The sequence below is a fragment of the Nymphaea colorata genome, chromosome 4 (genome assembly GCF_008831285.2).
Source record: "Nymphaea colorata isolate Beijing-Zhang1983 chromosome 4, ASM883128v2, whole genome shotgun sequence".
Lineage (NCBI taxonomy): Eukaryota > Viridiplantae > Streptophyta > Magnoliopsida > Nymphaeales > Nymphaeaceae > Nymphaea > Nymphaea colorata.
This window is the reverse complement of record NC_045141.1, coordinates 26,221,932-26,243,121: the sequence shown is the minus strand read 5'-3', so window position 1 is coordinate 26,243,121 and position 21,190 is coordinate 26,221,932. Positions and strand designations below refer to the sequence as shown.

Genomic DNA, 21,190 nt, shown 5'->3' with positions numbered 1-21,190 from the left:
GTCTTTTTCTATTTTTTTGCTCCTCGACACATTAACTGGTTCATTTATCTTCCTGCAAATCCTGTTAAATGAAGGCCCTATCGTTAAAGACAAGCTTAGGTGTTCAGCCCCTAAAAAGTCCGTAACCACTTTTTTCCCAAAATGGACCCCTATCCAGATAAACAAAGCCCTTGCATGAAGAGGAACTAGAGTCCTTTTTCTGCTCCTGATACACAAAGTAGGGTCAGACAGACCCCTGGTCCTTGCCAGTTTTAGGGCAAGATTTGAGCTTTTGACCCCTTCAAGTTGAAGGTCTCGTGTCCAACATCCTAAGCCAGATGAACAAAGCTCCTGTTGACAGCAGAACGCAATTTTTGACGATATGTCGTCTATAAGATTGGTCCAACCAATGTCTTGTGGGCTACAAGAGAATCAATAGAATGACAGAACTGATGGGAAATTAGATAGCCACAGCCAAACACAAAAGAAGGGATGATTTAGCCCTCAAAGGGAACCTACGAATTCCATAGGAAGCCAGAGGAATGGCGGAGATGGGAAAAGAAACATGCATTAACATCAGCCAGGGGATGAAAACTAACTGACACGGCAAGCAAAGATAGAATTTTCCATTTATCAGACAGAGAAGTGCAGTTGCCAATGGCAAACAAACTAAACTGAATACCTTTCGCCACAATTATGGCTACAACTATGATACAGTGGCTATGGTTCTCCCATTGTCTTCCTAAAACATAAAAAGCTAGTGAATCGAAAAGAAACTCCATTACAAAACCACAAGCAATTGACTGGAAGGTAAAACAAATTTACATTTTTTAAGCACCAGATGAACCTCTAATGGCTTTCTTCAACTCTTCACTTATATCTGCGGAGGAACTTCCCGACCTTGCTGAATACTCAGGTAGTTTCCGCTCTCTAGTTCCATTATCTGCGCCATTCCTTTTCTTCTTTGTCTTGTCATCTACGTCAGAAAAATCCGTCCCCAGTAAATTACCACCATTTTGTTTTCCAATGACAGATTTCAGCTCACGGATGGTCTCCCTCACCACGTCATTCTCCCTTCGAAGAGCCTCCATGTCCTCCTTCATCATGCCTAACATTCCTTTCGACAGGGCCACCTCCAAATGTCTCCCTTCTTTCCCCGGGAATTCCGTTGCAGGAGGCCCGGCCGCCGACTCCACATTCTCGATGCTGATCTTGTTGACGGTCAAGAAGGGGAGCTTTACGCCGGTGAAGCTGTGACGGAAGCTACTGCCTGCGGCATGCATATCCGGAGGGAAATTAACGCCCCAACGAATCTTCAAGAAGCCGTTCTTCGTCAATGGAAATTTCGTCCTTGCCATGATCGCCGTGCCGGAGATGAATTCCTGCATCCCGGCGGCAGCCGTGGAGTGCCCCAGAGAATCCTTGAAATTCAGCATCCTCTCCACTGGAATGTCCATCATCCCGTTCTCCCCCCGGTTCTCCACCGGTATCTCGTCACTGGAGGCCCCGAGCTTGGCCCGGTGGTTTCCGCCCGACGGAGACACGACGGACCTTCTCAGCGAGAAGTCACCGATCTCCGGCTTGATCTGAAGCATGAAGCACGGATTCCCTCTCCTCAACAGGCTAAACTCGGCACCCATGGCAAGGACGGATGACTTCTCCGGCGAGTTAGGGATGCCGATGCCGGATTTCACAGCAAAAACGAAGGGATTGTACGAGTCGTTGGGCCTGTAGGAGAACTTCAGAGACAGGCCAGGGATCCATGCGGTCTGGATGCTGAATGAAAGGTCACTGGCGTCGCCCCCGGATATCCCAGACACGAAAGGAAACCCTAAGATTCCCACCGGAACCTTCGCTCTCAGTAGGGGTTTCTGGTCTTCCCGGAACTTCATGGATGCCTTCATCCTGCCCACTTCCTCCCACGGACGTTCCTATTTTCCAACCAGAACCTCACCGCAAAGGGTTACCCGGCCCCGTCGAGAAAGGAAAAAATATAAAGGGTTTTGCTTTCCCTTGCCAGAGTTCCTCCCCTCCGGGAAAGTCCGCGTTTGGATGAACGAATTTTGGGCCGACAAGTTTCCCTCCCTTTCTTCCCTCCTGAAAAGGGCGAGGAATCCTGTTATACAATAAGCAAACGGAACTCATCGAAATCACGAGCATACCGTCCTTCTGGGGGTTCAAAATCGGGAGACCGTGAGGGTATATTTGGTATTTCAGATTATGGGGACACCTGCCCCGTGCGATATGGTGGTTGGCGTTTGTGCGATCAGACGCTCCACTTTTAACATTTTGTGAACAAGACGATTCAAAATCGAGATGCACAAAAGCGACATACAAACACGAAGAAATCTTTGTCTGCGATTCAAAATTTGGAGCCAATGCTCTGAGGTAAACTTAAAACCATCCAAAAGAAGTGAAAGTGAAGAAGAGAATTTCATGGTTTTACTCGTTTCTTGGATCTTAGAGCTTAAAAGCGTGGCTTCATGTGCATTGTTTCTCGTTTATTTTAAATATCAAAATAATAATGTTTTTCTGGTTTCTTCTATATTTAGTTATATATATATGATACGTCACCAAGGAAAATAGCTTATATCCATTTAATAGGAAGAAGAATCTCTAAAATTTTTGATTGATTAGACAGGCACAAGAAGTGACAAAATGGAATTGCACGTAATAATGGAGATGAAAATAATATAATATGAAGGTGGCAGCAGTGGTTTTGAAGAAGATGGTGGCACTTAAAAAACTAATGCTAATACCAGGGATTCTAGCAGCTAATAAGTGTGTGTGTATATATATATATATAGGCCTCACTTTGTTTAACTTTCTTAAATTATCAACTAAAATTGCTCTCAAAGCATGAGATGTTGAGTGCGATGATGCTGTTGCAAGGGTGAAAGCAGGTGGGCAACTGCCCATTTAGACTAACAAACAATTATTGATACTTTGGGGTAGCTTTTCATTTTTACATATTGGTTGGTACCTCTTAAAAATTGAAATTTAATAACTAGTACCTCTTATCCATAATTTTTTGGATTAACGCTTGCATAGACAAACTATGATGTTATTCGACTCCTAATAAAAAATTAATAGTTGCGCCCTTTATTTTTGTTTGGAGGATTTGTTGAAGATCTTCTAAGGGCTTCAATATTTTTGTTTGTCATTTCACAGCAAGCATGTGGGGTCATGCATTTTGTTTTTTACCCTCTCTTTTGCTTGACGTTTGGGTCCTTTCTTGTCTCCAATTGTTTGTTTGGGTCCTCTCTCTCTCTCTCTCTCTCTCGCCCTTTTAGATAGATATGTATATATATCTATATAGTATGAGTCAACATCTTAAACGCAACCTTTTTCTAGAATATGTGATAGTATCACCAACTTGTCCATTTGTGTTTTTGATGGACGGCTGAGAATGGAGGGGAAAATTTTATGCATGGCCCCAAGAAAACTCCCCTTTTCTTCGTTCCTTCTTTCCTCATTGCAGCTTAGCAAGTGAGAAACAAAATACACTTGAATGAAAGAAGGGCCTCGTCGGTTGCTTCCTGCTCTTATCGTATAAAAAGGAAGACCCTTTTGGAGACAATGCATAAAGCTACGGGGCCCCACATACAAAGTCACAAAAACACCAAAAAATAGAAAATAAAGTAGAGCAATACTACGCCTCTTGCATGGTATTTGAAAAAAAAAAAAAAAAAAAAAACTTTTAACCTGCTTTTTCTTAATAATTTAAAAACTATTGTTATGGTCTGCTTAACCATAGTGATCTTACTTTAATACAAAGTCCGACTTGTGCCCGAGTCGGTGGATTTCAATTTGAAAATATAAAAAAAAAAACCAGTAATCTGAATTTTTAAAGTTATCGGGTTCGTATTGGAAGGAAAAAAACGAGTGCCTTCTGTCGCCAACCAAGACCCCCCACACGGTGCTTTTCTGACATTCACTCGACGTGTCTTTCGATGATTGGACCACGATGACAAGGCACCAGCGAAGCCTCGTCATAGCCACGTCACCAGAAGCCACGTCGCTCTCTCTATCGCCTTCTTATTTGAAAACTGACCTTCGTGACCAAAACACCCTCCGCAAACTCCCCCTAATTATTCGAACGCGAAGGTCATACGTGTGTTATTTACTATATATTTAGGGGTACTTAGTGACATCGTGATTGTGGGCGCACCTCTGGGCTGGGAAAAACAGACAGCAGCATATTAAGAGCCAACCCTGAAGGGGTGTAGGAAGAGGTAGGCCTTGTGGGGAGAGGATAAGCGTGAAAGAGGGGAGAGGAAGGCGGAGAGGAGAGAGAGCAACTATCTCTGTCTTGTTCTTTATCTCGTACTTGAGGTTCCATTCGTCTTCTTGGTTCTTTTTCTCTTGAGTGAGTTCTTCTATTGGTTCTTCCTCACCTTGTTTCTTTGTTTTCTCTTGATTTGTCTTTTTGTGAAGTCCTCTGTTTTTTTCCTCGGTTTTCTTTCTTGTCATGTGGGAGAAATCATTTTCGTGTGTTTTCGTTTTATGGGTTTATGGATTTCTTTGATGGGTGCTCTATTTTTGTATTTTTGGTCTTTTTTTTTTTTAATATGCATAGAAATGGATTGTGTTTTTTGTTGTTTTCAGTTGTATGACTTGGGCAATCTTTCAGTTTCCATGATTGAGTTGTTTTTTTATTGTTTTGTGTCTAATGGACGCGAAGCTTCTCTCATCTTGTTTATCTGTATAACGGAGACGCTTTTACTTGTTGAGCTATTGCTGGTCCACTGGAGAGCGATTCAAACGAGGGGAAAGGAAGTTATTAGCATTTTGAAACTAATTTTGGACTTTGGTTGGATGTGTAAGTTGAAGTTTGACTACAGTTTGATGGATTAAATGATTCATTATTATCTTGTAAAAATTTGGCATTCTTTTCTTTGTTTTTCATGGATTGAATTCCCTGCTTGAATCAAAATCCTGTAAAAGTATGTGATTTGAAATGTTAAACAAATTGAAAAAGAAGGATAGAGTGCGAGCATTTTCTCATGGATGTTTTCCGTTGGCTGCAAGTTTTCCGTTGGCTGCAAGTCCGAACCGAATATATGTGGTGATTTCACTTTTCTCCTTTTAATTTCCCTTCTTTCTTTTTATTAAATTCGTTATGTGCTTTAAGATTATTTTCTTATTTTCTCAGTTCTTCTGTGTATTCACTGTTTTAAGTAGTTCCTTCATTGCATTTGTAAATTCTTGCGTCTACCAATTTAAGCAACGTACTTCTGGTAGAGATATGTTGGTATTTACAAGCATGTGAGTTTGTGTTGGTTTACTGGAAAATCGTTTTTAGCCATAAAAAGTGAATATTCCTTTCTCTGTAAGATGAAACGTAGTCTGTGAGCATAATGAAGAGGCCAACTATTGAAAATTCACTTTTTAGAGTTTGGATCAATCTAGGAGTAAACCGTAAAAGTACTCTATTTCAAGTGGAAACTAAGATAGTTAGACTTAATAACAATGTTCTCGTAGAGTCAAACCTTTAATGATCACGCTGGTCAATTTATCTGGCATCCAAGTTATATCTATGCCATTAAATTACACATTTGCATACATTTGTTTGACTTACGGATCTTTGAAACTTCTCGTTGTTTCTAATAATTAATTCATATTGCTATTTATCTATTATCAATGGTTTGAGCAAATAGATATGTGATTTCCTCGTCCACTTAAATCTAAAACATATCATATTATATGTGTGACTTCAAATGACAGGTGACAAATTCTCTTCTCACTAGATTGTTTGACTTAGTTTAGTTCAAGTTAAGTATCAGCTTATAGATCAATCAGTCAGCTTGATAGTTGTAAAAGGATGCATCAGCTTTTAATGCCAAATCATAAACTATGTTGAAAGGAAGCTAAATGCTTATCAAGCTGCAAATACCTAAAAATTTTTCTGCGTCAATTCATGGCTTAATCGAGTCATCTCAGGGCAGGCAGCCAACAGGCCACAGGCCTTCATTCTCTCTCTCTCACACACACACTCAGTCACACAAATAGTGTCATGTCTCAGGTTTAGCCAGTTCAATGGCAAGTTTTTGCAAAACCATGTTTCCAGAAATTTTCCTGAACATGGAAAAGAAAAGAAAAACTAATGTTCTTCTTGTTGTGTTCACAGATTGTTTTGTAGGCATACATCTTTTCCAAGTGAAACATTTCTATGCTTGAATCTCATACTTCTGTACATTGATTATAAGTATATTTGTTCTTTTTACACTGCTAAATGATTGAGAGTTGGATTCATCACATAGCAAGCTCCTGGTGGAATATGTGGCAATACAAGCATCTCTCCTCATTACTTGAGAATTTGCAAGTTCCTTTCTGCATGACAGTTTGGGTAGCATACATGTTCAAATAAGATGAGCAGTATCTTCTGTATTATTTCTTAGAAATTATGTTGTATATGACAGAAGACTTGCTGTACATGCATTCGATGTGGTACTTTGTTGCTCATACTCAGGGCATTCTTGCTATCCTAAAGAGGCAACTCAATCAATTAATGGCTGCTTCAAGTGATAAGTCTTTTTTCTATAAATTGCTGCCAAACGTGATTCGCACTAGTATAATGATGTTTGACGCAGTTATGATGCTTCCTTTTGGGTTTAGCAATGCATGGAAGTGCAGCAAGGCGCCAGTTAGGAAAAAAGGGAACTGCTAGAATTATGTTTGCGCTACAAATTTCTTTTCCTTTCTCATAGTTACCATCACTACCCCCACTATGTAAAACCTTGACATTGCACTTACAAACTGGGGAATACACCCATTTTTTTGACCTTACAGCAACGTCGAAACACTGGCATGATTTGAACTTGTAATCACTACTTCTAGGTAATGTTTAATAGTTGGTGCTACGAAGTAAACAGTGTCTTTGTGGGCTTTTATTATATGCTTACACACTTCTATGAAACTCAGAAGCAGGTAGCCTTTGTGTGTATGTTGCTAATCACCCTTGAGTAACAAATCTAGAATGTATACTAGAATATGTTAATAGGTCTCGCTACATATGCAAGTTTGATGTACTGTTTTGCTATATGTAGTTTTGTTTGTCATCTGTAGAGAGAATATGGAAAACCTTTTAGTTGAGATGTAAAATCTTTGATTATAAAATAATATTTCATGTCTATATATTTTTACATTTTGACTTTATCCAGTTTGAATGATGATTTTCCTTATTTAAACTTTTATTTCTTGGAATGGAAGCATCCTTCTTGTGAGGATTCAAGTTTATCTTGGCTCGGCATATCAAATGTTTATCAACTTACAGTGAGCGTCAATAAATTTCACGTCTCCTTTCGTTTTCATTTGTTGTCATGGAAGCCAAATTCTTCAAAAAGTTAAAGCATTACTTTTTTTACCACTGGATGGTGTTCATGCTGCAGAATGCATATCTAAACCCTGCTTTTAGACATCATTTGGCATTTTGAATGGTTTTGGTCCCCTATGGGAGCTCCCTTTAATTTTTTTTATTTGATCTTTTACACATCTCTCTCTCTCTCTCTCTCTTTTCTCTCTGTCTGGGTTCTCCTTTGAAGTGTCGAGAATTTATCTTTCTAAAGTTTGGGATTCACCGAACAGAATTTTCTTCAATTCAGTTGCAGCTGTGCCACTACATGGATCCTAAGCTACCTGCTTCTGAAGTTTCCGAGGAAAAAGCTCGTCAATCACTGATCCAAATCTCCCAGACAGATCCAGCACAAGCCTTAGACTCAAAATTGCCACACAACAACCTGATTGCGTCCAATGCTGTTCCGAACAGAGATGCTCAAAAGATTGAGGAATATAGGTTGAAGTTAATGTCCATTTCCGATATTGAAAACCCTGATATTATTGCCTAAATGTGGCTTCTCAATTTGAAACTGCCGCTAGTTGAACCTGCAAAGCTAGTAGTAGACACATGCTTTCAGGTTTCTGCTTGTCGGTTTATAAATGGAAGCCTGCACTTCAAACAGCTCTTACCAAGTGATTGGGAATCCCTTTTTCTATTCCTTGTGCTTCAATTGTATGTTCTCCAAGTACTTGTACCCAGAAGTTTATTTCTTGATCATTCTGACCAACATATGACAGACAATATAGACTCTGTTTTGGATACGTGCAAAAAAACTGTGTCTACGTGAAGATATTCATTCTTTCTATATAGCTTCCGAGAAAACTGGATTTTTTGCATGCTAACTCTTGAAGAAACCACAGCAAGAAGCAGGTTGCTTCTCTTGGCAAGACGTAAGCAACGAACACTATAGGCATATTTCTCCATTGGGCATAAAAATTAAGCTGGTTCTGTCTCAATTTTGGATGATGAGCGAGCGTGAAAAATTTTCATTTTTTGTCAGCAAATTTTAACGTCGAAAAGAAAATTATTTCCACTTCCGGTTAACAAACCACTCGCAACTTGAGTCATGGGCCATAAATGGCAGTCTGCGTTTTGACGTGACATGATGTGTTCGTCAATCCGTATGTTCCAATAACAGGATTCTTCTGTTTGATCCGGTCACGGACCGAGGAGTAAGAATATACGAGCTCTGCCGCTTAAAAAGCCAGAAAATACAAACGTTGAACACATTAGTCTATTTTGGGTATTCCGAAGGAAAGCTCTAGATGAAAGACATTCAATACTCGTCTGGCACAAAAAAATTTCGGTACCGGCAGCGCTAGTGACAGCCGGAACGTCCCAGAGGCCACCCGCGTCTCTGACTGCTCACCGCTTGAACGCACCGCCGCATCTACGTAGAGAACAGCGAGGAAAGCTAGCGTGTAGCCGAGGATAATATAAAAAGGCTGTGGTCTGGTTCTTCTGTCGATCTAGTTTGTGAAGTAACCCAGCGTTATTCGGATCCTAACCCGCTCATTCTAAGTGATACAACTCTATTGACCTTCCTCAACTCAAAAAGGCCTTAAATCCACCCCTCTGCAAGTGGGCTGTGGGTGGACTTGTTGTGAGCCTTCGAATCAATCTACTGTCAAGCTTCCTTAGCACATGGAAAGTTTACATACGGTATTTGGTCGAGGAAAAGTTTGCCGGAAGGCCCACAAAAAGAATACTGGTCCTCAGGTCCGAACCAAACCCAGATTCCCTGGGTCGTTGTTTAGCGTAGGCGGGAAGCCTCTCTCTCTGGGTATAAAAGGACGTAGGCGGGAAGAAGCCGTGCATTTCTCCAGTTTGCGCGCTGATGGCTCGTAACAAGGTACTAATGTTCCATTCTTCCTCTTCGTCCTTATTTGAGAGTGTTTTGGCGTCTCTTTCATATGATTCTGCGTAGTCTTGTGGGTAGTCGCCCCTTTGCTGCGGTTAATCTTGAAGTTGGCTTGTTTTTCCGTTGCTTTGTGTTGCCATCCGCAGTTGCTTCATCTATTGAAAGCAGTTTAAAATGATAATAAAATGGTTAAGAGTGATGAGTTCATGGAGAAATTGGTTGTTTTTCAATGGCCTAAAATGGGATTACCAACGAAATCTCTATCTATATAGGCCATGACCCACATCTTAAAACAATCTTGGAATCGAACTCGTTAACGCGAGAGCCTGAGCTTCGAGTGTTTGACATAACCAAGTTCGGGGATGAATCATTTAGAATTCGGAGTCGATTGTCATTCACTGCATAAGAGTGACAAGGATGGGATTGGAGTTCCTGCGTGTATAAGTTATAACAGATGATTGACTTCATGCCTTCGGGAACAGTGATCGGAATGAGGACTGCTGTCCTTATTTGCTGTAAAATATTAATATTAGATGCATCTGACTACTAGAATGCATAATAGTTCTGCTTCTGTTACATGAACTCATGATGCCTTATTCTCTCCTGTCATTTCATGGTCTCCTCGTTATTTGGTAACATGGGAGCCTGTGTAGACTGTTGCATCGTTTTTGAACTCACACGGAAGGGCCGCTGTTTAGACAATAAGGATCGACGCCATCCCCTTATAACGAAGTGCTCCCTTTGCCTGAACTTATTGGTTCAGACAATTAGGAATGAACAAGCCTGTCCTGTTCATTCTGTGGCCTTATCCTTCCTTCTTCTCTTTCTTATGTTTACAGTTTTTTTTCATTAGATGGTCAACCATGAGAATTTGATGTATGGTCATGTAGATTTCAAGTTTCTCCTAGCTTCAGGAATTGCTTCTGGATTGCTTTTCTGAGTTTCTCTTTTTGTGTCAGCTCATTGAGGATTTAACGAGTGCTATGTAGAACATTTGGTGCAGAAAAGCTAAGAAAAGTGTTAAGTATGTGGTACTAATGTGTATATTTCATGTCAATGTAAAGCTTGTGTTTTTTTTTGCAGGAAGCTTTGGTTTTGTTGCTTGATGTTAGTCCATCGATGCATAGTGTGCTTCCTGATGTTGAGAAAATCTGCCTACTTCTTTTGCAAAAGAAGGTACCTTTCTTTTGGTTTTACTACCGAGGTTAACTTTTAGCTGGCAGTCAGTTAATGTGTTTTACCTTGAGTTTTGGGGTTAGTAGACTGCTACTTCTTGTACATTTTTGTTGATTCATCCTTCCTAGGGCGGTGAAAGATAAAGATCTGCATTAGCTTTAGCGGATTTCACAATGTTGACCTTACTTTTCCAGTTATGTTATTTTTAATACTTCTTAACCTACATTACTTAGCTTCCTTGTAACAGCAAAGCAACCCAACTCACATTGGTTAGCTTCCTTATAACAACAAAGCACCCAACTCCTTCTTTTTTTAGTACTGCAACTTCCTACCAATGCCTTTTCGTTCTTAGGAGTGCAAACAACTGTTTAACCCAGTGTTGTACGTATCGTACAATACAAGGCCGTATCGTACGATACGTATCGTCGCGTTTCAAAAATGTGATACAATATACCACCTATGTCGTACAGTTATGATACAGGCACCGTATCGTACGATACAGTTACGATACAAAATGATACAGTTAATATACATGTACGATACATTACGATATAGTTAAGATACGTTACGATATAGTTACGATACGCTAATTTTTACTGATTTTTTCAGAATTTTTCTATTTTTTCTGATTAATTTTTGTTTTTTTAAAAAATACGATAGAGTTACGATACATTACGATATTTTACGATACTCTAACTAGTTAATGTTGGCGTTATCATTTTTGAAGCTCTGACTTGTTTGTATCAAGATTCTTATTTTGATCTATCTCTTGTTTTTGCAGCTTGTTTACAACAAGAATGATGAGGTTGGTGTCATCGTTTTTGGCACTGAAGGTGACTTATGTATTTGAATAATTAAGAACTCTCATAAAACCCTACACTGTATAACTCTACCATTTTCATAGTCAGAACAAGCTTCTTTTGGCATCTGGCTGATTTAATTGCTGAAGCTGATTAACCATGGATGCTGATGGCTGAATATAGAAGATAATCTCACCTATACTCAAGCTATTGGTAGTTCAATATGCATATTTCTGTTGTGCAAAAATGTTGGTTCTGAAGTGAAGCAGGGCTTTCACATGCTTTGAGCAAGTTATGGTTATCTTTGCTGGTCTCCTTTTCTATTATAATGTTCCCTTTTCTGGATTGTGGTTCTTATCATCACTGGACTTTCTTTGTCTGGAAAGGTGCCTGAACAACAAGCATATGATACAGGCTTCTTGCTTGCAGTTTTATTCAATAATGTATGATAAAGCTTGTGGCTAATTATATTAATCTTCTGAAAGGACGTGTGGTTTACCTTTATCAGTTCTAACTGAATGCTCGTCATATTGTTCAATGCCGTAAAATTATATCTGAAATGTCATAGATTTGTGTTGAGCTGTAATTTGATATATAATTTTGGTTGTGAAAATTGCATGCGGTTTGTATGTATCCCATAAGAATCCCACAAAAACTTGGTTACGATGCTTCAAAATTGAAAAGTTGTAATATATGGTTCACCATGGCATGTGGTAATCAACTTTTTTCTTCTTTTTACATGAAATAGTTTTCATAAAAGTGTCAAAATGTTTAATGGTTAATACAATATTTTCCAGTCCAATTCTGTAGTTGTCAATCCACCTTTAACTAAGTGCTATTCGATTTTATGTTCTTCATTTTTCTCGACTTTATAAGCAGGTTTTCTTTATAAAGTAAATTTCAAGCTTGCAAGTTTTGCATTGAGATGAATGTGTTTTTCTGATTATTAATGGTCCTCAAATTCACCTGGCAACTCTGATCTGGATCTGGATGAAAGTACTTCGATGTATGGTTCAGAGCTTGGAGTGTTTATCTTGAAACTACTGACCTTGTCTATTGACTAGAGGCTTGTCTGAGAAGTTATCCTGTGATATACAACTTTGCACAAGGTAAGTTATTGATAAAACATGAATTATATGGCAACAAAGTTAATGCCACTGAATTTTACCTCATAAGTCAAATCCATGTCTAGCTAATTGTAGGAATGATTATACTGTTTCTTGTTACTGTGACACTAAAATTGTATGCTTTTCCTGCAAAAAAAAAACAAATTTATAACCGCTTCAGCTGCAATGTCCATGTTGTCCATGTTGTGACCTGATTTCCTGAGGTATAAAATGACTTAGCAAACATTAAATTCATCTGATTGATTGAAAAGTTGTTACCTTGAGAAGATGAAATTTCTTTTCTCTCATGTGAGGTATGTGCAAGGTGTTTCAACTTTCAATTTTATCCTTCTGCAATTAAACTCTCTTGTTCTGTTAATGATTTTGGATGTCTCAAGGTACAACTCTTCTGGACTTGTCAAGAATTATCATAACTAATTCTTTGATATTGGAATTAGATACTTGCAACGAGCTAGAAAAAGAAGTGGGTGGATATGAGCATGTGGTGGTTCTAAAGACTATAAAGGTTGTTGATGACGATGCATTGGAGGTATTGCAGAAACTCCCAAGAGGAGCCACTTCTGGTGATTGTATCCATGTTCTATTAGTTTTATTATTTTCTTAAGGAATAAGACATTTTTTGGGACTATGCTATCACGGAGTCATGTCTACATGGAGGTTTGCCGATAATAAGAATGTCTGCATGGAACGGAGTCATGTCTACATGGAGGTTTGCCGATAATAAGAATGTCTGCATTTCCATGCATAAATCAGCACGCATGCATGTCTTCCAGTATGCCATAAATTCATGTCCCTTTATGTTCTTAGGTCATGTATCTGACCTCGTACTTGTACTAAACATGCACACTTGCATCTGTTATGAATTATAATCACTTACAAATATCAGTGTTTTACACAAAAAAAACTAAAAAATTGCAACAATAAATAGCTGAAAATGGGAAGAAATCGCGATATAAGTATCAAAGCAAAAAAGGCATGTTTTTCGTTGTGGATTTTTTTGTGTTCCCTCCTTTTCATAATAAAATGTTTTTAATATATTTTGACTTTTTTCTTGTTATTTTAATATATTATTTAATATTTTTAATTTTGATAAATGATTTTATGAGAAATTTAATATGAAATTTAAATTTCTTTTATTATTATTATTATTATGTTATTTAATTCTCGAAATATTCCAAGAAGAACAAATTCTTGATTAGTGCATGAGAAAAACTTTACTGATAGAAACCCGGGAAAGTATTCGTGACAATGATTATAATAAATACGGGAAATGAAATTGTTGTCTTTAGTTTTTCTCCCTGAAATAGCATTGCAGAAATCTCATGAAGGATTGTGGTTTGTTTTTTTGGTAAGCTCTGTTGCATCCATGAGATTTGACTTATTCCCCTGTCTGCTTCTTTCATTTGTTTGACTATGTTTTGTTATGTTGCCACTGCAAGTCTGCAAGCGTGTGATGTTTGCTTCAGAAACATTCAGGGATTCCTTCAAGCATCCACTGTGCTCCCTGGTTCTCCCTCGTTTTACCCTTTTCCTCCATTGGTCACATTTAAGAGTACTCTTTCAATCATCAATTTAGGGTTCGAGTTCTACAGAGCCTTGGGCTACAGGATGCAGCAAGCTTTTTCATGTGAAAAGATACTTTAACTGCAGCTTGTGAATGCTTCCCCCTGATCTCAGGCTGTCAAAGTTTTTTGAGCTTATTTTATCTGTTTCACTTTTTATCCTTGACAAGTTTGTAGTTCTGGACGCTATTGTTGTTGGAATGGATATGCTCATAAAGAAATTTGGACCCACAAACAAGGGCAAGCAACGGTTATGCTTGATTACTGGTGCACAATACCCCATTAAAGAGCCATATGAAGGAACCAAAGCAGATCAGATCGATACCATATCTACCCAAATGAAAGCACATGGAATGAGATTGGATTGTATAGTAGTGCGAGACAGACAAGCCGGAACTGCAAATCGAAGAACATTAGAGGAGAATGATCTTCTTTTGCAACGATTCTCAAAGAAAGCATGTGCACGAACGGTATTTGTTGAAAGTTCAACTTCATTATTAGGTGCTTTGAGGACCAGAAATATATTACCTGTCACAATATTCAGAGGAGAAATTGAAATAAGCCCAAGGATGAGCATCAAGGTTAGTTTGTAGTTTGTACGTCTTTTTTCGTTCTGAGCTTTTATTTTCATTATTCTGAAGTTCAGCATTTTGATGATTTTCTGTTTACTTATAAACAATGTTGCCAGAATTTTTCTTTTCCTTCTGCTCATGCTTATGATCCTTGGTTGTGTAGCAAGTTCGCTTGTAGAGCAGCATGTTTTTCTAATCTGCCTTCCGATTATAAGCACTGCCAAGCAGGTGCCTGATTTCCTCTTTATGAGGGGTTCAATGGCTGCTTCTTTAGCTTGTTTTGTGCTGGAAGAGTGATGCTTAGTTTGGAAGGCAGCTTCAGTTTTCAATTCCTTTAGCAGTTCAACTAGTGGCTGATTTTGCAAAGAGTTTTGCTCATTCATTTTAAAACATTAAATGCAATATTTTTATCCCATGGCTGAAGTTTAGCACCAAAGTTATCTTGTATTTATGGTTTAGAGATGCAAATTGAAGTATGGATTGAATATATAAAAACTATATATAGGTCCCCCTCCCCCCCGAAATATTGCTTTTCTGTTAATGAGCTCTGAATCATCTTTCACAGCCACACCAGATTCATATTGACTGCGTTAGCACACTGCTTCATTGCTTATATTTTTAGTATAAAAATCAACAACCATCCAGCTGGTTATTTGCATGTGGAGGTAAGCTAGGTACTTTAATCAGTTGATTTGGACAATCAATTCAGTTCCAGGACAAGGTTCCGCAAAAAATGGTGATTTAGCACTGGTATACCATATGTCTATTGCTTATACCATTTTTGGATCGACTGATCTTTGTATGGTATTTACTGATTCAGGTGTGGGTTTATAAGAAAGTGTCTGAGGAAAGGCTTCCAGTATTAAAGAAATTTTCAGATAAAGCTCCGTCCTCTGACAAATTGGCGACCCATGAAGTCAAAATGGATTTTGAATACAAGAGGGCAGAAGATCCCACTAAGATAGTGCCTCCAGAGCAAAGAATTAAAGGTTTTCGCTATGGCCCACAAGTTGTTCCAATTTCATCTACTGAGTTGGAACTTCTTAAATTTAAACCTGAGAAGGGAGTCAAGCTTTTAGGGTTTACAAATTCCTCCAACATCAAGAGGTACTGGTTTTCTGCATGCTATTGAACTTCATGAATTTCTGCTTTTAGGGTTTACTTCTGTTGTGTGAACTTCCTGCCACTCCAAGGGCAACAACCTCTACCACGTGTTGAAGCTTCTTCAATGTGACATGAGATCAGCAGTATCCTTTCAGATGCACTGAGCAACTTGTAACCCTATTTGGACATTGAACTAAGGATTTTAACTTCCAAATCCTGACATTAGCATTGACATCCATTTCTAAATCTCTTCTCTGAAGCTGCTTGGTGCAGTCAGATATTGGTTCTGTCTATCTGTTGATTACCTTGTCAAGAGCTTCAGGCTCTGTTCTACCTCCTTACTTGGATAGCACTGTGGTTTTCAGTTATCCAAAAACTCATCATCTTCACAGTTATCTGTTGTCTCATTTTTCTCCCTAGGCACTACTATATGAAGGAGGTATATGTTTTCATTCCTGAACCGGGGAACAGGAAGGCCATGCTTGCTGTCTCAGCTTTGGCGAGAGCAATGGAAGAAACAAAGAGGGTTGCGATTTTGCGGTGTGTATGGAAACAAGGACAGGCAAATGTTGTTATTGGAGTTCTAACCCCCAACATTTCAGCCTCTCCAAACTTAGTAAGATCAATTGCTTACTTGGTTGCATGAACTTTAGATCGGTACATAAAAACTTAAAATTTGCTTGCACTTGGTTTGGGTAAGTCTAAGTGATGTCACCACGGTACGTTGGGGGAACTGCGTACCCATACCAAATGGGTACGCGGGTATGTGGTGGTACGGTTTGGAGAACCGACCCAAACCATATTAAATTTTTAACTTACCTGACCGACACCCGACTTCTTTCCTCTTGGACTTCAATATTATTCCTTATTCTTCCTCAAGTCAACATATCTACAGCAAAGACATGGTCGGCCGTGGAGATCTTTGGCGGCGGGCGGCGGAGACTGGCGATGGATGGCGGCAGCCTTCAACGTCGCTGGCAGCATAATCTTCTTTCCATCTAACTTTTTTTAGGGTTTCTACAATGTTTTCCCCTTGTTCTATTTTCCATATGTTCTTTTGCCCTTATTTTTCATCTAATGCTTGCTTTTCGTATGTAGTTTCCCTCTTTTTTGTTGCATTCCATTTGGTATTAGATTTATGGTTTCCTAGTTCTGTCATTTTCTCAAACTCTGCCTCAATGCTGTTCTTCAAAATCTGCTGCATAATCATCTGGAGCTGCTGCCATTCTTCATAATCTGTGATTATAACGTTTGTTTCTGCAAAACCTGTTGATTTGCCCTCTTCCTCAGGTCATGCTTGTGTAGAACTGTACATTTCGTTAATCTTTGTAAAACTGTAGAGCTTATATAAATTATGCTTGTTGCCCTATTGCTTACGTTATGCAACAAATTCAAAAGAATCAAAACCTGTCGATTTGTCCTGCGTTGCTCACTTGCTGTTATGCTGTTATTTGTTAATTGTTATACTTCATAGTTATATATTTATACTGTTTAATGTTATAAATGTTTTCTAGTATATTTATCATTGTTTGTTTTTTATTTTTTTGGAATTAAATATATACAATTATATAAATATATATAATTTTTTTGCCGTACTGCCGTACCAAAATTTGCTAAAATTACCGTACCCATACCTGCTTCCCCGTACCCGTACCTTTGTGACATACTCTAACTCTGCTGGAGTGTGAGTAGTGATCCATGATTGACCAACTCTTGTCATGGAGCCTCAGCAGGCACGGTGCCTGAGTTGAGTTAGCATTCTGGGATCTTTCATTTGGGGGCTCTCCTGAACACAGCATTTTTCTCATGGGTTCTATCCGCATTAATGGTTGTCTGAATATCTATGCCTTGGTCAGCCAGATTCATTCTACTTCAACATCCTTCCTTTTGTGGAGGATGTCCGTGAATTCCGATTTCCATCCTTCAGTAACTTGCCTCCATCCAAGCAGCCAAATGAAAAACAGCAGGAAGCTGCTGACAATTTGGTCAGGATGCTCGATCTTGCACCGCCCACAAAGGAGGAGAAGCTGTGTCCAGATCTTACGCTGAATCCTACCCTCATGGTATGAATTTTACAATCAAGTTAGAGCAGGACAAATTTTACTTTATGTGCACAGAACTAATGACATTTAGATATTTGATGGTTAGTTTATTTACGACCTAGGGGATCCTTTTTTTCTGAATACCATATCCACATTTAGGGAATTTTCTGTTTAAATACGTGCCTTTCTTTTTCTTTTTCTTTTTTTTTTTCTAAACTTTTTGATGGTCAAATTGTAAATCTTGGCCTTGGGCACAAGTAGTTTGGATTACCGTCAATTAGCAGACTCCTGTATAGTCCCTTGTTTTAGAGTTGGCGTGGACAGCATAGGGCCTAGCATAAGGAGGCACCTTCTCTGTAGCATTTTCTTGTCCTGTAACTCCTGTTAAGAAAGGTTCCCATTTCTGTTTCTTAGTAATGTTGGAGACAGGGACGTTTTTTACTCTTTTTTTTTTTTTTGACAAGCTGTGAAAATTTATAATGTTCTGTTCTTCTGTCTCAGAGGTTTTACAATTTTCTTGAGCTAAAATCAAGGCAACCAGATGCAGATGTGCCTTCAATGGACCAATCTCTCAAACAAATAGTTGAGCCTGATTCCTGTTTTATTTCCAAGAACAACTCTGTTGTTGCTGATTTTGTGAAGCAGTTCGAGTTGAAGGATAACCCAAAGGTACATTATTCTATCTCACTGTTTATTTTGAACGTGGCTAGTGTTTGGATTGCTTATTGGTTTTCAAGAACCTCTTCGTCAGATAAAGAAGAGCTCCAAACGCCTTTTCAAGGATAAACCATCAACATCAAATGAAGATATTAGGCAAGATGAGGATAATGTATCAGATGTTCAGAGTGTCATTTCCTTTGAAAATTCATCTATGGGAAAGATTGTGAAAATTGGCAATGCAACACCTGTACAAGATTTTCAAGCAATGTTGTCAAGGAGAGATGGACAAGAATGTGTCACAGATGCAATTGAAGGGATGAAGAAGGTTATTACTGGCTTTATTGAGAACGGCCTTAATTCTGATACTTGCCAGAAGGCAATAGAATGTTTAGTTGCCCTTCGGTCTGGCTGTGTTATTGAGCAGGTATGCTGCAATCTTCCAATTCTGCACTATGTTGCACGTGGCATTCTTATTCCTTTTATTTGGTGAATGACAAAGTTCCAGTTTACAGAATATGTGCTTTTCTGTTGTTCTTGGACTTCTTGCCTTAAAGAGCTTCCTTTCAAACAAATAGTGTTTAAAACCTATAATAGGTGCCCGTTCCCTTAAGATTGAATCTATGTACGCTCAGCTGGTGGAAGGTGAGAGCTTGAGGGTACGAAACTGATGCCTGTCTGGCCAGTGATGGGATGTTTTCTCCTAACCTGCCAAAAGAGAGGGAGAACAAGAAAAAAGGACAAAAGTTTTAAACTCAGGGAATTTCAACATAAGTTATTTTGCCAAAAATTTGATGTCGTTTTTATTGGAGTCTGATCTAGAGTGGTTGGTTTGCAAATATGTCATTGATGTATATACTCTGGGTGCTCAATATTCTTGGTACATAGTTGCGAGAGCTGGCTTAAAGGTTTTAAAGGTTTGGCAGTATAACAACCCGACCCACTCTTGGGTTCGGGCCCCTGGTTCGACGGATCCCAACCCGCCCCCTAGCAGTTTCGGCTCTAGCCTCAAAAAGGGTAGGAACTAGGACAATCATCTCATTAATGGCCTCCCTTTATAAGCCTTTGAAGATCCATCACAATCTTTGATACGGGACTAAATTTTTGAGGTGTTACAAATTGCAGCACAACTTGTTTGAGTTGATGGTTGGTGGAAAGGTCACCAACATTTGGCAGTTTAGTTTACCAGTCAATACATGAAGGCCTATGGTTCAGTATTTTTGCATGACGTGTTGTAGGATAAATAGATTGAGTGTTTTGTGGGCACCCATATGTGAACTCTTCTTTGATTCATTTGATTTTCCCCGTTTGTAGTTGGATGCGTTGCTGTTGTAGGCAAAAGTTTCATTGTGTTGCAGAGTTGGATTGATGAAATCAGTGGCATTAACAAACATGTGATTGGCTAGATGTGTGGCATTGATGGATTTCAAGAAATCTATATCTTGTGGCATTGATGGATTTCAAGAAATCTATATCTTGCCAGATACATTTTCTATGCAGGGAAGATCGTAGCATTTCTTATTATTGATTAGTTTTCTTTTTATTCAGGAACCAAATGAGTTCAACCATTTTATGCATCATCTTGCCGGCAGGTTCAGAGGTGAAAGCTTCAACTGTTTCTGGGAGCTTCTTGTTTTGAAGAACATCAGTTTGATAACCAAAAGAGAAGCGATAGACAGGTTGAGTTGAAACTATTAATACTCCTGTGATGCATTTAATTGCGTCTCCACAAGCATCCTGTGCATTTGCATGTGAAAAAAAAAAAGTTGTTATGCCCTTTCAAGCCGATGTCTCTAGTTATGTTGCAATTGCATGGTCTTTTTCATCCCTTGCTTTCAATTTTCAGCAGATTCCATGTTTTCTTGTGATTTCAAGTTATTCTACCAAAAACACAGTGATCAGAAGTTTCCGAGCCAAGCAACTTCTCGTTCTAAGTTTTAGCTCATTTTACATGAAAATGCTCTTTCTATGACTTCATTTTCTGTGCTACTGATGCAGCGAGGTACCAGATGATAAGGCACACGCGTTCCTAATTAAAGATGAGGCCGTATCTTAGTTGGGCAGGACTGGGACGAAGAAGAAGGGTTTTGTTGTGTTGAAGTTGCACCATGCTTGTAATATGCTGTAAATTGCTCGACAATGTCAGGTTGTCCTGCAAGACCCTCATGGTTCGGATCTTTAATTTTCTTATCATCTTTGGTTGTCTTCAATTTTAAGCAGCCACATTATCTTGACGCGCTGATCAACATTGACGATTGTTTATCCACTACAAAAATAGGCTCACCAGGAGAGGGGACCAGAAATCCTTGCCGCGGTTCTAGGATCCTTGCAGGTTTACTGATTGTGATGACTCTTGTAATGGGATCTTCCTGCCCGTCAACAAGTTAAAAAACTAAGTTAATGTTAAAGTTTGTTGTTGTCTTATTAAGGTTTGGTAAATTACAAGCCAGGGAGTTTTCCCATATAATTTTTTTTCTTTAGAAAAAAAAAATCGACAGATCAAAATTACTTTTGGGTTATTGTCAGTTCAACCGTATCTCAATTGTCATTGGCTAGTTTGTGCAAGGATAATTAAGGTAATTGGCTTCGGCCCTCGTTATGCGGTGCCAACATGGTTCGAGAATCGAGCTCGGGCACAGACAGGTTGAAGGCTAGACGGCCCCAGTACCTCCAAAGGACAAGTTTGCCCCTCAACTCAACTGGATCGGGATATAGATGGAGAGACCGAGAAAGTGGAGCCTAGACGGGTCTGATCTGGGACAATTGAATGAATCGGGATATAGATGGAGAGACCGATCCTGATATCTGATAAAGTCCAGTCAATCGGACTTCCATCTCCAACCAGCAATACCCTTTACCTTTCTGCAAAAGAGTTCGGCTCCGATTCCGACATTGAGAAGATTAAGAAAAACAAAGTTTTGCTTTAAAGACAAAGCCAACCTAGTTGGGATTTATTAAATGCTTATTCAGA

The 21,190-nt window shown here is 38.9% G+C and overlaps 2 protein-coding genes and 1 long non-coding RNA gene across 3 annotated transcripts; 2 read left to right on the top strand and 1 right to left on the bottom strand.

Annotated features, from left to right (window-relative positions):
* Nucleotides 1-578: 578 nt before the first annotated feature.
* On the bottom strand, nucleotides 579-2,080 carry LOC116252239 (uncharacterized). The gene has a single exon (XM_031626373.2). The coding sequence runs from the start codon at nucleotides 1,881-1,883 to the stop codon at nucleotides 810-812; it is 1,074 nt and encodes a 357-aa protein (XP_031482233.1). The 5' UTR covers nucleotides 1,884-2,080; the 3' UTR covers nucleotides 579-809.
* Nucleotides 2,081-4,147: 2,067 nt separating this feature from the next.
* On the top strand, nucleotides 4,148-8,079 carry LOC116252977 (uncharacterized). The gene is made up of 2 exons (XR_004172365.2): nucleotides 4,148-4,348; nucleotides 7,584-8,079. It is a non-coding gene; the product is annotated as an uncharacterized LOC116252977 (long non-coding RNA).
* An 817-nt stretch (nucleotides 8,080-8,896) lies between these two features.
* LOC116253136 (ATP-dependent DNA helicase 2 subunit KU80) lies at nucleotides 8,897-20,627 on the top strand. The gene is made up of 12 exons (XM_031627911.2): nucleotides 8,897-9,170; nucleotides 10,263-10,355; nucleotides 11,137-11,188; nucleotides 12,720-12,851; nucleotides 14,022-14,425; nucleotides 15,237-15,523; nucleotides 15,941-16,136; nucleotides 17,377-17,583; nucleotides 18,064-18,231; nucleotides 18,314-18,646; nucleotides 19,768-19,898; nucleotides 20,218-20,627. The coding sequence occupies exons 1-12, from the start codon at nucleotides 9,156-9,158 to the stop codon at nucleotides 20,273-20,275; spliced, it is 2,076 nt and encodes a 691-aa protein (XP_031483771.1). The 5' UTR covers nucleotides 8,897-9,155; the 3' UTR covers nucleotides 20,276-20,627.
* The last annotated feature ends 563 nt before the right edge of the window (nucleotides 20,628-21,190 follow it).